Below are 16,573 nucleotides of genomic sequence, written 5' to 3'. Positions count from 1 at the left end.
TTCGTACTAAATGAATGAACTTTCCATGTTTCTGTCTTATCTCTCCAACTACACTCTAAGAACTGTAAGAACAAGGACTATTTCTTCTGCATATGTGTGTTGTCTAAGCTACCCTGTTCTGCACTTCCCTCCTATCCCTTCCATGCTATTTCCAGGTGAAGGGAAATACCATGGGACCTTCTAGCTGTAAGCTGGTACACCTACAACCAGGAGGGTCATTTCCATCCACTCTAGATATCACCATGCCAAGGTTCTGGACTAATCACCATCCTACTAGGAGATACACCTACACCTGTGTTCCTGTTGCTCAACGTTTTTGTCATAATTACCACCTCATAGGAGCCTGTTTAGCTATTTTTTTCCTAATTGTCCCTTCTCCATGAAATTTAATACCACAGATATACTGTATATCTTATGTACTATATGTCTACCTGTGCTTTATACATAAAAAGAATAAGAATAAAGCTTATTCCTTTCATTCAATGCCAGGTTAAGAAAGACTAAATAATTCTTTTACGTTAAAAGTTAAGGGACTTCCCTGGTGGCACAGTGATTAAGAATCTGCCTGCCAATGCAGGGGACACGGGTTCGAGCCCTGGTCTGGGAAGATCCCACATGCCATGTGGCAACTAAGCCCGTGCGCCACAACTACTGAGCTTGCGCTCTAGAGCCAACACACCACAACTACTGAAGCCCGCATACCCTAGAGCCCAGGCATCACAACTACTGAGCCCACGCACCACAACTACTGAAGCCTGTGCACTCTAGGGCCCACGTGCCACAACTACTGAGCCCGCGTGTTGCAACTACTGAAGCTCGCACGCTTAGAGCCCATGCTCCACAACAAGAGAAGCCACTGCAATGAGGAGCCCAAGCACCGCAATGAAGAGTAGCCCCCCGCTCGCTGCAACTAGAGAAAGACCAGCGCACAGCAACGAAGACCCAATGCAGCCAAAAATTTTTTTTAAAAGAAACAAGCGTATTTTAAATTTATTTATTTTTCTATTTATTTTTATGGCTGTGGTGGGTCTTCATTTCCGTGCGAGGGCTTTCTCTAGTTGTGGCAAGCAGGGGCCACTCTTCATCGCGGTGCATGGGCCTCTCACTATCGCGGCCTCTCTTGTTGCGGAGCACAGGCTCAGTAATTGTGGCTCACGGGCCCAGTTGCTCTGCGGCATGTGGCATCTTCCCAGACCAGGGCTCGAACCCGTGTCCCCTGCATTGGCAGGCAGATTCTCAACCACTGCACCACCAGGGAAGCCCCCAAAATTTTTTTTAAAAAGGTTAAAAAATAAAATGTGAAAAGTTAAAAAAATTTAAAGCTATTAATATTTAACTTAAGTTTATAACTATATCTGCTGAGTAACTTTTATATATATATAAATTTATTTATTTATTTTTGGCTGCATTGGGTCTTTGTTGCTGTCCGCGGGCTCTCTTTAGTTGCGGCGAGTGGGGGCTACTCTTCAATGCGGTGCACGGGCTTATTGCGGTGGCTTCTCTTGGTGCAGAGCACGGGCTCTAGGCGCATGGGCTTCAGTAGTTCTGGTACGTGGGGTTCAGTAGTTGTGGCTCACAGGCTCTAGAGCGCAGGCTCAGTAGTTGTGTTACACGGGTTTAGTTGCTCCGCGGCATGTGGGATCTTCCCGGACCAGGGCTCGAACCCGTGTCCCCTGCATTGGCAGGCAGATTCTTAACCACTGCGCCACCAAGGAAGCCCTGCTGAGTAACTTTTAATGTAATTTATTTCTTATAAAAATTATAATGTATAGAATCACATATGCAATTTAGCAATTTATATTAATACGTAATAGTGATATAATCAAATTTTTAATTATTCAAAATTATTTTTGAATAAAATAAAGTTTTTAAATTAATTTCTTAAAATTATTATTTTGTTAGCTTTTAACTTTTGCTTAACATGAGAAAATAACTTTAGCTTAACTAGGTGCTAGATATTCAGATAGTGTCAATATTTTTCCTTTTCAACATTTAACTAAATTATTGATTTGTTGAACAATTTGTATAATTAAATAATAAAATATAAACTATTTTTATTTAATTCTCAAAGTTCAAATCACAAAAGTACTAAGGATTAAATATAAACAACACTGATGAGGCAGCCAATGACAGCTGCTAGCTATGTACAGGCCACCTCTCACCATCTGACTTTGAGATCAAGCAATCGATAGAAAGTCCTCTAATCACAGCCATCTATTTGCCATAGTTTATAGCCCTGATCTTCCATGAACTCAACATCAGTGTTGCTCATATGATACCCAAGAAAACTCAATAAGAGAAATTAAACACTAAGGAATAAAATTTTGTCAATAAGGTTAAGCATTGTTATATCTAAGATTTTTTTTCACCCCCACCCCTCACCAAAGAACCAATTTCCAATGTCCAGAATAGGCAAACATCAAGACAGAAAGATCAGTGGTTGCTTACAGCTACAAAATGGGGAGTGTCATCTAATGGGTACAGAGCTTCTTTTACGGATGACAAAAAGGTTCTAAAATTAGATTGTAGTAATGATCACATAACCCTATGACTATACTTTAAAACGCTGAGTTGTATATTCTAAATGGGTGAATTGTACGGTATATGAATGATATCTCAATAAATATATATCTGTTTAAAAGAAAAGAGTGGATTTTTCCCTGCTGTGGGGAGATATCATCCCAGTTGAACATGCATGACCTAGGCTACTAGAGGGAGAGGGTTTCACAGCCATGCTCCCTCTGTTGGATTTATTTGGAACTAAAAGAACAATAAACTACGCGACTGAACATATTAAAATAAGGTTTAGAATAGAAATCAAATATAATTACCCATTATCAACATATTTAATTATAAACACATAATCATATATGACACATAAATGGTAAATAGTGTACATAAATGACTAAAATTCTCCAGTGAGATGGTGGGAGAGGATAGCCTAGCCTGAAGAGAGGTGAAGAAAGCTTTGGCTCACAGCCCTTATCCTGAGGGAGATAACTAAAAAGAGGCAGATGACACTCTTTTCCCCATCAACCACCTACCTCCTCCCAGAAGCCTGAAGGGCGAGCTGCTCCAGTTTGATTTTAAGAGACAGTGCTGCCCCACTGCAAGCCAAGCCGTCCCCAGTTACCCACCAAGATTCCAATAACTTCACCTCCAATACCAAGGGATAGACGAGCGTATTAGTGAGGGGTCCCAATATCCAGGCTATAGTGTCCCTTAATGAAAAAGCAGACAGATGTAGCCTTCAAGGAGTCCCTAGAGCAGCACTATCCAAAAGAACTTTCTGTGATGATGGACATCTTCTATGGTCCATAGATTATAATGAGTACTTGAAATGTTGTTGGTGTAAATGAGGAACTGAATTTTTAATTTTATTTAATTTTGATTTTAATTTAAATAGCCACATGTGGCTACTGGCTACCATATTGGACAGAGAGTTCTAGAGCAATGCTATCCAATAGAAATGTAACATAAGCCACATAAGTAATTTAAAATTTTCTAGTAGCTACATTAAAAAAGTTTTTTTAAAAAAGTGAATTTAATTTTAATATTACACATTATTTAAACCAATATACTCCAAATATCATTTCAACATGTAATCAATATGAAAATAATTATTAAGGTATTCTACACTCTTTTTTTGTACTCTATCTTCGAAATCCCATGCGTATGTTACACTTGCACCCCATCTCAATTTGGATCAGCCAATATTTCAAGTGCCCAATAGTCATATGTGGCTAGTGGCTGCCATATTGGACAGGACAACTCCAGAGAATCTTAGCACCCTTTCCGTAACACCTAGTTCTCCCTTCCCCTTTCTTCCCAAATCCAAGGAGAAGAATCAAAGTCACAAGAACTCTTTGTTTTCCTTGTCCCTTCACAGAGTCATATGCCACACCTGGGTACGGTTGGCTGGGATTTATCCCTCTATCTAAAAATATCTCATCCAAAACTTTCCTAAAATCCACCAAGTAGATTCACTTAGCTTAATAAATACATGGGGGCTTCAGGGAAGGCTAGTCATTCACCTCTTAGTATGGATTGCAGGACCCTGTTACATGAAGAGGACAGTGCTATACGCTCTTATCAAGCAAAAGGATGAAACTCTCAATAATGTATTTTTAATAAAGATTTCTGAAAGGATTAAAACCAAAACAAAACAGGGACTTCCCTGGTGGCGCAGTGGTTAAGACTCCGCGCTCCCAATGCAGGGGGCCCGGGTTCGTTCCCTGGTCAGGGAACTAGATCCCACATGCATGCCACAACTAAGAGTTCGCATGCTGCAGCTGAAAAAGATCCCGCACGCCACAACGAAGATCCTGCATGCCGCAACTAAGACCCAGTGCAACCAAATAAATAAATAAATATTTTTAAAAACAAAACAAAACAAAACTGCAAGGTCTTTATAGTAACACTTGGAAGAAACAACCAAACAAAAAAATAATTGTTTTAGCAAAGAACTTCCAAAACTAGTGGCTAACAAAACAGTGAGCAATTTATTTGCTGTGGTGGCAAAAGCAATCTTTACGCTGTCACTGCTCCTTTCAGCTCTTTCATATTGGGAGTGGAGAGGGGCTGAAGTCACTTCAAGACCAAGGTAGAGCAAAGCAAGAGAGGCATTGGTGCTTGGTGTCCCAGAAAGAAAAGGTAGTAGGTTCCCCCAAGGAAAATGAATCTAGGTCTCATTAAGAAGCAAACATAACCTCCAGAGAGGAAAAGGCAGCAAGAACACAAGCTTCCATAGGACGGCATCTAAAAACAAGAGCTGGTGGCAGAGGGGTGTAGAGGGAGGACAAAGAGTATTGAAGGAACTGGCAGCAGAGAAATAATAATAGCGAATACTGGCCTATGATTAATGTCCTCCAAATTCAGTATATTATGTCATTTGAGCCTGATAATGACCTATAAGGTAAATGAGTAAGATATAATTTAACTCAAGGTTCACAAATGAAGAAACTCAGAGGGGTGAAGTGATTTCCCTAAGGCTCATGAAGGAAAGAAATGAGTCAATTATTTTTTCATTCTGAATAAATGTGTATGTGTACTTAATACCAATTGCTCTAGTGAGTCTCAAATGGGCAGAGATGTCTGCCAAAAAAGCAGGTGCTATTTGTTTATGCTCTGCTTACAGCGCCACAAAATAAAAGCAATGTCTGAAGGGCTCTGGGCTTGACTTTCCTAAGGACCACTCCACTCTGCGTTAACGCCCTCTCTTTATTTAAAGATGGCTCTCCTATATCCTGTGTCTACTCTTTTTCATATGAAATATCTCTGTGTCTTTCAACTCTTTCCTTCTATGCTACGGTTTCCATAGCATTAAACAATCTGCACACCCTTCCTGGGATGCTTTCTCTTTGTTAATGTCCTCAAGAACAGCATCAAAAACAAGGCTCAGAGTTCCAAATGGAGTCCACAAAGGTGCCAGAGAAGAATTTCCAGAGCTCTGGAACCCACACTTCTACTGATGCAGTTTAAATTAATATGTGATTTAGGGAACACTATGTTAAAAAAAAAAAATTGCTCTAATGAATGAAAAAGCATTACAAGAACACACCATAACCTCTCTGCTTGGGAAGAACACATTTATACATAATAACTATTTAAATTGACTCAAAGATCTGAAAATTCTGAGGTTTCCTATAGTTGAATTTACTTTCCTGAAAGCTTATAACAGTAGTTAGCATTGCCCAAAAGACTCTGGGGAGGGAAAAAAAAGTATACACTGCTTGGGCTCTACCCCTGAAGATTCCGATTTAGTGGGGGCTGGGAAGAGGCCCAGCTCCTGTGTCTTACTGTCTCACAGGTAGTTCTGCTGCATCCTAAAGGCTGAAGAGCACTCGCAGACAGAGAGCTGCCACAGGAGCACAGAGGCCTGAGGAAGGCCTGTGATTAAGGGGAGCCAGACAAATACCCCACATAGTCTTGAAAACAGTCTTCCATCCCCAAGCTTTGCCCAGAGCTCCAGGAGGTGATGGACCACCCTGCACAGGCTCAGGCCTCACGGGGTACCTGGCTCTCGGGACTGGCTATCATCACAAATGTGCAGGTCCAGGCGGGAGATGAGCAGATGGTAGGAGGACTCTTTCACATCAAATTTCTCAAAGTACTGGCTGAGGCGGCTGCTGCTGCTGTTGCTGCTGCCCTGGCTGCCACCGAACGCCTGGGCCCAGGACTGCTGGGCGCTGGGAGCAGGTGGGGTGATCTACACGTGACAGAGAGAAACAAGAAGTCCAGACCCAGATAGCCTCCTTGCTGGCTTTCTTTAAGCTTTAGTTCAGCCTGAAGAAAACCACAGTTTGACAAGGTGTCCCTTCCTTCTCATAACTATTCGTCTGGTATCTCATGTAGGTCTACCCCACTTAAATAACCCAAACTCCAAGAAGCCAAATTATAATTAATCTAGTAACTGTCAGAGTCCTGTTCTGAGATTTGAATTGCCTTCTAAGCTCTCACCCCCCTAGAACTTAGCTGACTGATGCTAAAACACCTCCTCCAGGAAGTCTTCCCTAAATGCCCTCTTTCAGCCCAAGTAGTTGGATCCCTTTTCTTTGTGCTCTCATGGCACAGTGTTTACCTCTATTACAGCACTTATCACATCATATTGTAATAACTTGTTTATAGTCCATATTTTAAGACAGCAAGAGTTCCAAGGACAGGAACAAGAGGCTTTCCAGTGGCTAACACTGTATACCTAACACACTAGAGGCACCCAAAGAACAGAATAACTGAATAAATCAGAGGCACAGGCAAAGCCTATGTACCTCCAGAAGTGAATGACAAATTCCCCCAAATAAGCCTAATAAAGTCTAGGCTCCACTTACGGTGGAGGTATGAATTAGGTCCGGCCTACCATCTCCCCACTGCCACCAAGGGTCTCTGTTTCACCTCTAACCTGTACAGGTTCAGGGGCCAGGCTCTTTCTCTGCTGTGCTGACTTCTCCATGGCCTCACTCAGTGATTCTGCATATTTCATCATAGCCTTGAGCTGTGAGTCAGTTAGCACCCAGAGCAGGTCATCCAACAGGAACATCAGCTTGGAGGCTATCACATTGCAATCTTTGGTCTGAAGGGGTCACACAGAACACAGGATTCAACATCTGGTACCATCCCAACTACTCAAAGTGACCACTGCCCAACCAATTTCAGAGATGGCTTTTCAATCCCCAATACACGAAAGGAAAGTATCAAGCACTGTGGAGAGTCAACTTCTTACAAAACTACTAAAGTTTTCTGTGATTAACAAGAAGCAGCAATAATCAACTGCCTATGTGTCCCTATATACAGGTAAAAATCATGGTTTTCAAAATTAAAATGACAGGGAGGTAGAAATGTTTCCTCATTAGCAGATACAGTGCAACACTGAATTGCAGGTCCTCCCCTTTCAAATGTCATTCCAGGGGCCAATAACACTCAAAAAGGAGGAAACACCATCTCCCATGCTATCTGGGAGAATAAAAGATGGAAGTTTTCATGAGGACAGAGAACACACTCACTCTTCTCTTGAGGGCTATTTGGATCCTGCCTTGGTTGGTAATAAGCCTCAGTGGAGTGGTGACTGGGTCCTGATCACCATTGTCTGTAGCATCTGCCTCAATTCGAAGTGTTTGCCAAGTTATTTCCTTAAATGTTAAAACCTAGAAGGAAAGAAAGTAAAATCCCTTAATTCTGTGGATGAAATTAATCAAGAGGCAGGAAGTCCAAGGGGAAAAAACTGGCAAGGCAGAGACCCCCACCATTCTCAGCTGGGATCCTACCCACAGAAGGCAGTGGATCAGAGATCCATTACTGAGGAAAGGATGTAACAGTAACACTGGACAGAAGGGATTCTTGGGTTCCCAAGGATGGGGGAGACTTTGAGGAAATCCCCAAAGCAGGAATAACATCCTTTAAGAATGAGTCCTATTTTGAACCCCCCATTCTCCCTTCTCAGAATGCCAGGGCTGTCACCTCTCCTCGGCGGGGGTCAGTGATACGGGTGAGGCGGAGGTCACTCTGCTGCCAGTTGGGGTTCACACTATAGCCCTGGAGCTGCCACAATTCAAAAGAAGCGTGGAAGGCCTTGGAGTGAATCTTGATGGTGATGGAACTGACGATGATGAACATCCCCTCCACCACCTTCTCGGCAAAGCCATACTCACTACAACAAACGAGGCAGACCAACATTCAGGATCATATGAGACTTGACGCATACTTTTTTTTTCTTTTTTTTTTTTTTTGGCCATGCCGTGAAGCTTGCGGGATTCTACTTCCCTGATCAGGGATTGAACCCGGGCCCTGGCAATGAAAGCGCCGAGTCCTAACCACTGGACCGCCAGGGAATTAGTAGGCATACTCTTTATACTGGAAGACGTAAGACAAGACTCTTAACAACGCCTGTCTTTGGATGCTAGAACTGTGGATGACTTTTTAAAAATTTTTCTCCTCCCATTTCTTCTTTATATCTTTTACATTTCTAAAAATTTTTATGATGATGTAGTACTCTTTCTGATGAGATTTTTTTTTTTAAGAATGGAATAAAAGAAAGAGTTGACCTGGAAACAATCTCTGGTTAGAAAGAATAAATTGAAAAAAATATTTTCACAGTCCACAAACTACCTGAATAAATATTGAATATTGTCTGTGAGGAGAGATATAACAACAGAAAGGAAACACTAGGTTTCTATAACATCTTCAAAGACAGAACATACTCTGCAAAAGTAGTGAAAAGAGGAAAGAAGTACAGCCAGGTTAGCATGAGGTCTAATACTGTGAAATCTAGTCAAGAACAGTCCCACCTCTGCCCTGTCAAATCTATCCCAAAGAGCATAGCTGTGCTTTATAGTGAGAGGCAGAAACAGCAGGGAGAGGAACAAAGGCCATCCTTAAAGTCCTTCTGGACATGGAAAACACAGACATTCTTGACATGTAGGTGAAACAGTTCTCATTACAAGAGATACAAAAGTCTGGGAATTACAAACTGGAAAAAAAAAAATCTTTGCAATTTATATCACAAAGGGCTAATATCTCTGATGTATAAAGAGTTTCAAAAAACTCGGAAGAAAAAGACCAAGAGCCCAATAAAAACGGGACAAAGTAGGGACAGTTCACAGAAAAATAAATGCAAATAGATATTAAACATAAAATGATGTTCAACCTCACTCATATATAAAAACTACACTAAGAGTCACTTGATTTATGACAAAAGTGACAGTGTAGTAGGGAAAAGACTGTCTTTTCAATAATGGTGCATGGTCAGTTTGAGGCTATCTGCAAAGAGAAAAAATAATATTGACCCTTATCTTACATTAAACAAACAAAAAAACAAGTTTCAAGATTGATTGTAGATCTAAATGTGAAAAGTCAAACAATAAAACTAAAAGAATAAAGTTAGAAAAAAACATAGGAGAATATCTTCATGCCTTAAGATAGGAAAAGATTCCTTAAACAAGACACAAAAAGTGCTAACCATAAAGGGAAAAATAGATATATAGGACTATATTAAATTTATCATTTCTGGTCAACAAAAAAATAACATTAGGAGTGATAGGGAACCCACATAGTAGGAGAAGATATTTGTAATACATGTATATAACCAAGGACTTGTTTCCAGTATAAAGAACTTCTACAAATTAATAAGAAAAAGACAAATAACCCCAAAAATAACCCAAAAGATAAATGGGCAGAATACATCAATGCTTTGTGAAAGAGGATATTTGAAATTCTAATAAACAAATCATCAAAAAAATGCAAACTAAAATCATAATGTGATACAACTACACACCTATTGGATGGCTAAAATAAAAAGAGAGACAATACTAAGTGCTAGCAACACTGCCAGGGGGAAAAGTGGTACAAGCACTTTGGAAAACTGTCCAGCAGTATGAACTAAAGCAGAACATATGCACAGCCTATGACCCTGCAACTCTACTGCTAGATATATACAAATCAGAAATGTGTACATATGTTCACCAAGAGGTATGTATAAGAACGTTCATAGCATCACTATTCTTTTTTCTTACACATTTTTAATTTACGTATAGAAAAGATCATTCTTTGTGGTGTACACGTCCAGGGTTTCGACAAATGCATAGAGTCATGTATCAACCACCACAGTCATGACAGAGAACAGTTCGATGTAGCATCAGTATGCTTAATAGCCAGAAACTGCAAACAAATCAGATGTCCATCTACAACAGAATGGATAATTGTGGCATATAATGGAATAACATACAGTAATAAGGATGAATGAATGATAACTACATGTAACCACATGGATGACTTTCACAAACATCACGTTGAACTAAAGTATGTAGACGCAAATGATGACATAATTTGTGATTACATTTATATAAATTTAAAAATAGGGAAAACTAACGTGTGGTGTTAAAAATCAGGATAAAGTTATCCTTGAGGGTGGGTATGACTAGGAAGGGTGCAGGAGGCTTCTGGGATTCTGGAAATGGTCTGTTTCTTCTTGTAAAGAATCACTAATCTATACACTTAGGATCTGTGCGCTTCAATATAACTTACCAAAAAACTACACAGAAATACCATGTGTTATCTTTAGACAAAAATCTTAAAGTTTGGACTTCCCTGGTGGTGCAGTGGTTAAGTATCTGCCTGCCAATGCAGGGGACACGGGTTCGAGCCCTGGTCCAGGAAGATCCCACATGCCACGGAGCAACTAAGACCGTGCGCCACAGCTACCGAGCCTGCGCTCTAGAACCCGCGAGCCACAACTACTGAGCCCACGTGCCACAACTACTGAAGCCCGCGCGCCTATAGCCCGTGCTCCGCAACAAGAGAAGCCACTGCAATGAGAAGCCTGCGCACCACAACGAAGAGCAGCCCCCACTCGCAACTAGAGAAAGCCCGCGCGCAGCAACGAAGACCCAACACAGCCAAAAATAAATTAATAAAAAAAAAAAAAAAGGCTAAAGTTTGAAAATATTGTCTATTGGCAAGGCTCTTGGAAAACAAGAACTCTTACAACATTGCTGGTGGTAACATGAAATTACAAAATCCTTACGGAGGGTAATTTAGCAATGTCTATCAAAATTATACATGCTTTTGCTGTTAGACCCAGCAGCCCCACTTCCAGGAATCTATCCCAAAATATGCTAGCAAAAACAGTGGAAACAAACCAAATGTCCATCAACTGATGAATGGATAAATAAAATGTGGCATATCCACACAATAGAATATTATTCAGCCATAAAAGGAATAAAGTACTGATACATGCTACCACATAGCTGAACCTTGAAAACACTATGCTAAGTGAAAGACACCAGTCACAACAGACCACATGATATATGATTCCATTTGTATGAAATGATCAGAATAGATACAGAAAGTAGATTTATGGTTGCCTAAGGCTAAGGCAGGGGAGAATGAAGAGTGACTTCTAAGAGGTATGGAGTTTCTTTTTGGGTGATAAAAATGTTCTAAAATTTATTGTGGTGATGGTTGCACAACCTGGTGTATATACTAAAAACTATTGAATTGTATATTTTAAATGGATGAATTCTACCTCAATAAAGCTGTTTTTTAAAATATGCTGGAAAAATACTAAGTAACTTACAAACAAGGTCATTTATTACTGCACTATTTGTAACAGCTAAAAACCTAGAAATAATTCAAATATCTATCAACAAAGAACTGGCTATATGAACAATGACGCCTCTATAAAATATACTGAGTATTTTGCAGGTGCAAAAAGGAATAAGAAACATCTCTCTACATACTTCTATGAAGTGTTCTCCAGGATATACTTTTAAAAGAAAAAAGCAATGTGGAAAGTGTTTATGGTATGTTACATTTTGTGTAAGAAACAGAGTGGGGACAATACAAACATACATACATATAACATACCTTGTGTTATAGTTTTAACTTTGGAACTATGTAATTTTACATAGGTTAAAAATAAATTAAAAACAATTTAAAATTTTAACACAAACTGATATAAAACTCCTAGAAGATAACATAAGAAAAAACCTAGACAACCCCGGGTATAGCGATTACATTTTAGATACAACACCAAAGGCACTATTCATGAAAGAAATTATGGATAAACTGGACTTCATTAAAGTTAAAAATCTGCTCTGTGAAAGACAATGTCTAGAGAATGAGAAGACCATCCACAGACTGGGAGAATACATCTGCAAAAGACACATCTGATAAAAGACTGTTACCCAAAATATACAAAGAACTCTTAAAACTCAACAATAAGAAAACAAACAACCCAATTAAAAAATGGGCCAAAGACCTTCATAGACACCTTACAAAAAATGATATACAGATAGCAAATAAGCATGTGTCTTATAAGCTCTACATCATATGTCATCAGGGAAATGCAAATTAGAACCACAATGAGATTCCACTATGCACCTATCAGAATGGTCAAAATGCAGATCACTGACAACACCAAATGCTGACAAGGACGTGGAGCAGCAGGAACTCTCATTCACTGCTGGTAGGAATGCAAAATGGTACAGCCACTTTGGAAGACAGTTTGGTGGTTTCTTCCAAAACTGAACATACTCTCACCACAGATCCAGCAATCAAGCTCCTTTGTATTTACTCAAAGGAGTTGAAAACTTAATGTCCATACAAAAACCTGCACATGGACATTTATAGCAGCTTTATTCATAACTGTCAAAAATTGGAAGCAACCAAGATGTCCTAATAGGTGAATGGATAAATAAACTGTGGTATATCCAGACAATGAAATATTATTCAGCACCACAAGGAAATGAGATATAGAGTCCTAAAAAGACACGGAGGAACCTTAAATGCATATTACTAAGTGAAAGAAGGCAATCTAAAAAGAAGGAATCATCCTGGAAAAGGAAAAACTATGGAGACAGTGAAAGGACCAGTGGTTGCCAGTGGTTGGGGCAGGGAGAGGGATGCCTAGGTGGAGCACAGAGGATTTTTAGGGCAGCGAAAATACATTGTATGATACTATAACGGTGAATATATGTCATTATACATTTGTCCAAACCTATAGAATGTACCACCAAGAGTGAACCTTAATGTAAACTATGGACTTTGTGTGATTCTGATGTGTCAATGTAGGTTTATCTATTGTAACAAATATACCACTCCAGTGGGGGATGTCAATAATGAGGGAGGCTATGCATGTGTGAGGGCAGGGGGTATATGGGAAACCTCTGTATCTTGCTCTTAATACTACTGTTTAAACCTAAAACTGCTCTTATACTGTCTTAAAAAAAAAATGAAACAAATGAATGCCTCTGTATGTCAAATTGGTATCCAACCATAAGAAGAATGATTTCAAGTAATTTTAAAACACAGTATTTTGATGATACATCCCTAATGGGATATAGCATAAGGTTAAAACACACATACACACAAAGAAAGCTACTGCATTCAGTAGTCTTATCGATAGTTATAATACTGGTTTTGTTATTTTTTGAAACTATTGAAAAAGTAAATCATTTATTATATTATTGTAGTTAGGAACCAAGATTCAGCATACGAATAAAAAATACAGGGACTTCCCTGGTGGTCCAGTGGTAAAGAATCCTCCTTCCGGGCTTCGCTGGTGGCGCAGTGGTTGAGAATCTGCCTGCCAGTGCAGGGGACACGGGTTCGAGCCCTGGTCTGGGAAGATCCCACATGCCGCGGAGCGACTGGGCCCGTGAGCCACAACTGCTGAGCCTGCGCGTCTGGAGCCTGTGCTCCACAACGGGAGAGGCCGCGATGGTGAGAGGCCCGCGCACCGCGATGAAGAGTGGCCCCCGCTTGCCACAACTAGAGAAAGCCCTCGCACAGAAACGAAGACCCAACACAGCCAAAAATAAATAATAAATAAGTTAAAAAAAAAATTTGTTTCTAAAAAAAAAAAAAAAAGAATCCTCCTTCCAATGCAGGGGACGCGGGTTCGACCCCTGGTCGGGGAACTAAGATCCCACATGCCGCGGGGCAACTAAGCCCGCATGCCACGACTACTGAGCCTGCACACTGCAAACTACAGAGCCCACACGCGCCACAACTAGAGAGCAAACCTGCACACCACAACTAGAGAGAAGCCCATGTGCTGCAACGCAGAGCCCGCACCGCAATGAAAGATCCTGCACACCTCAACGAACACCCCATGTGCCACAACTAAGAGCCGACGTAGCTAAAAAAAAAAAAAAAAAAAAAAAGAATCCAGCATTTATCCTGACATTCCTGTACAAACTGTATTTCAAATAGTTGGTGAAAGTTCTTTATAGAAAATCACAACTGATAAATGCAATAGGAAAAAAGAATTATAAAATCTCTATTTTCTATCCTACAATGATATAATAGATCTATAGACAACTATCATCAATGGTCCTTAAACCATGAGGTAAGAGGCAGATGAGGAACTTATCATAACGGACAAGTCAGGCCAACATCATCTGAATCCACTGATTAATCCTAACCAAAGGAATATTATGTGCCTCCCATTACGTTACAGTAGGAAATACACGGTACCATTCATGAAGTATTTTTACCAAGAAAACAAACAAACAAATGAATCAAATCCAGCCTTTAAATCTAACTACCAGATTAAACAAGAAACATTTTAAATGACACCTTGAGGACACAATCAGCCAAAATATAAAATGTGGGAAATTCTTTAGAAGAAATACTCCAGTTTCTACAAAGAACAAATGATATATAAAAAAGTGTGGGGGCTTCCCTGGTGGCGCAGTCGTTGAGAATCTGCCTGCTAATGCAGGGGACACAGGTTCGAGCCCTGGTCTGGGAAGATCCCACATGCCATGGAGCAACTAGGCCCGTGAGCCACAACTACTGAGCCTGCGCGTCTGGAGCCTGTGCTCCGCAACAAGAGAGGCCGCGATAGTGAAGAGGCCCGCGCACCGCGATGAAGAGTGGTCCCCACTTGCCGCAACTAGAGGAAGCCCTCGCACAGAAACGAAGACCCAACACAGCCAAAAATAAATATAATAAATAAATAAATAAAAGATTACTATTAAAAAAAAGAAATTCTTTAAAAAAAAAAAAAAAGTGTGGGGGTGGGGGACTGTTCAGAGTTAAAGAGCTTTAAAAAGCATATCCCCAAAGATAAGGTGTGGAGTTCTGTGGAGCCACACTGAATTGTAAAAAAATATTTCAGAGACAATTCAGAACAATTGAATATGCAATAAGTATTAGATGATATTAAGGAATCCCTATTAATTCTATTAATTGTGATAATAGTACTGTGGGGTTTTTTCTTTCTTCTCAATCCTTGTCTGTTAAAGACACACAATACAGAAGTATTTACAGGTGGAATCATATGGCACCTGGGATTTGCTTTCAAGAACTACAGAGTGGGGCTTCCCTGGTGGCGCAGTGGTTGAGAATCCTTCTGCCAATGCAGGGAACACAGGTTCAAGCCTGGTCCGGGAAGATCTCACATGCCGCAGAGCAACTAAGCCCGTGTGCCACAACTACTGAGCCTGCGCTCCAGAGCCCACGTGCCACACCTACTGAAGCCTTCGCACCTAGAGCCCATGCTCTGCAACAAGAGAAGCCACCACGATAAGAAGCCCGTGCACCGCAACGAAGAGTAGCCCCCGCTCGCGGCAACTAGAGAAAGCCCGCGTGCAGCAACGAAGACCCAACACAGCCAAAAATAAATAAATAAATAAATAAGAACTACAGAGTGTGCGAACACACACACATGCACACAAAGTGGCAGAAGAAAAGTAGAAAAAGAATGGTAAAATGTTGATAATTGTGAAAGTTAGATCTTGGGTGCATGGGGGTTCAGTACACTATTCTCTCTATTTTAGTGCATGTTTGAAATTTTCCATAATAAAGTTTTTATTTTTTAATTAAAAGGTGATCTGGATCAGTTAATATGTTGGAAATAATAGGACCCAAAGCAACTAACCTCTGTCCTGAAGCGAGGGCAATAGGAGACTGTCCATTGGGGGGCCGAGGCTCCTCACATGTCTTCATCTCCACCTCTACCTTATCCAGACACTGAAATAAAAGCCACAGAGAGCTAAGCATCTGCACAAAATCCCACACAGCACAGACTGTGTCTTATCCATCTCTGTGCTCCAATACCTAGTCGAGGGCTGTGCCCACAGTAGGCAGATAATAAATGTCTGTCAAATGAATGAATGAACAAACTGAAATACAAAGAGAGCCCTCATCTTCCCCCTTCCATTTCCATTAGCAGCAGAACTCCATGACAAGCATGGGATTAGCTCATAGCAGAAAAAGAAAACATAAATCCAAGTTACTGAGATATTACTATTCCTGGGGATTCCAGTCTTTGGGGTAAAGATATGTATCAATCAGTTCCTGGAGGGCTTTCAACTGATAATCACCCAACAGTCAACATGAACTAAACTTCTAATTTTTCCTCTGTCAGGAATCCAAAGGAAATGTAAAGGTAGAACCTGGGCAGCAAAACTTGTTTTAAAAGAAAAACGAAAATCAAAACAAAACAAAACAAAATCAGGACTCCAGGGTCTTGTGTCTCAGTGCTAACTGCTATGTTGCACAGCAGTTCCAGAAAAAGCCCAGACAATAGTCACTCTGTCTCACAGAGAAGCTCGCAAGCCAGACAGAAGAACCC

The 16,573-nt window shown here is 40.4% G+C and overlaps 1 protein-coding gene across 3 annotated transcripts in view; it reads right to left on the bottom strand.

Annotated features, from left to right (window-relative positions):
* The window catches only part of BLTP3A (bridge-like lipid transfer protein family member 3A), a 59,550-nt gene that overhangs the window by 19,320 nt on the left and 23,657 nt on the right, over positions 1-16,573 (bottom strand). For all 3 annotated transcript variants that reach the window (XM_082345034.1, XM_082345035.1, XM_082345036.1), the window contains exons 4-8: positions 15,878-15,969; positions 7,954-8,143; positions 7,500-7,640; positions 6,899-7,069; positions 6,016-6,208 (exon numbers count right to left, since the gene is read on the bottom strand). In XM_082345034.1, coding sequence (XP_082201160.1) covers positions 6,016-6,208; positions 6,899-7,069; positions 7,500-7,640; positions 7,954-8,143; positions 15,878-15,969 — 787 coding nt within the window. The remainder of the gene's footprint in view (positions 1-6,015; positions 6,209-6,898; positions 7,070-7,499; positions 7,641-7,953; positions 8,144-15,877; positions 15,970-16,573) is intronic.

Source organism: Balaenoptera borealis (assembly GCF_965194805.1).
Source record: "Balaenoptera borealis genome assembly, chromosome: 12".
Taxonomy (NCBI): Eukaryota; Metazoa; Chordata; class Mammalia; order Artiodactyla; family Balaenopteridae; genus Balaenoptera; species Balaenoptera borealis.
This window is presented reverse-complemented; position numbering and strand designations above follow the sequence as displayed.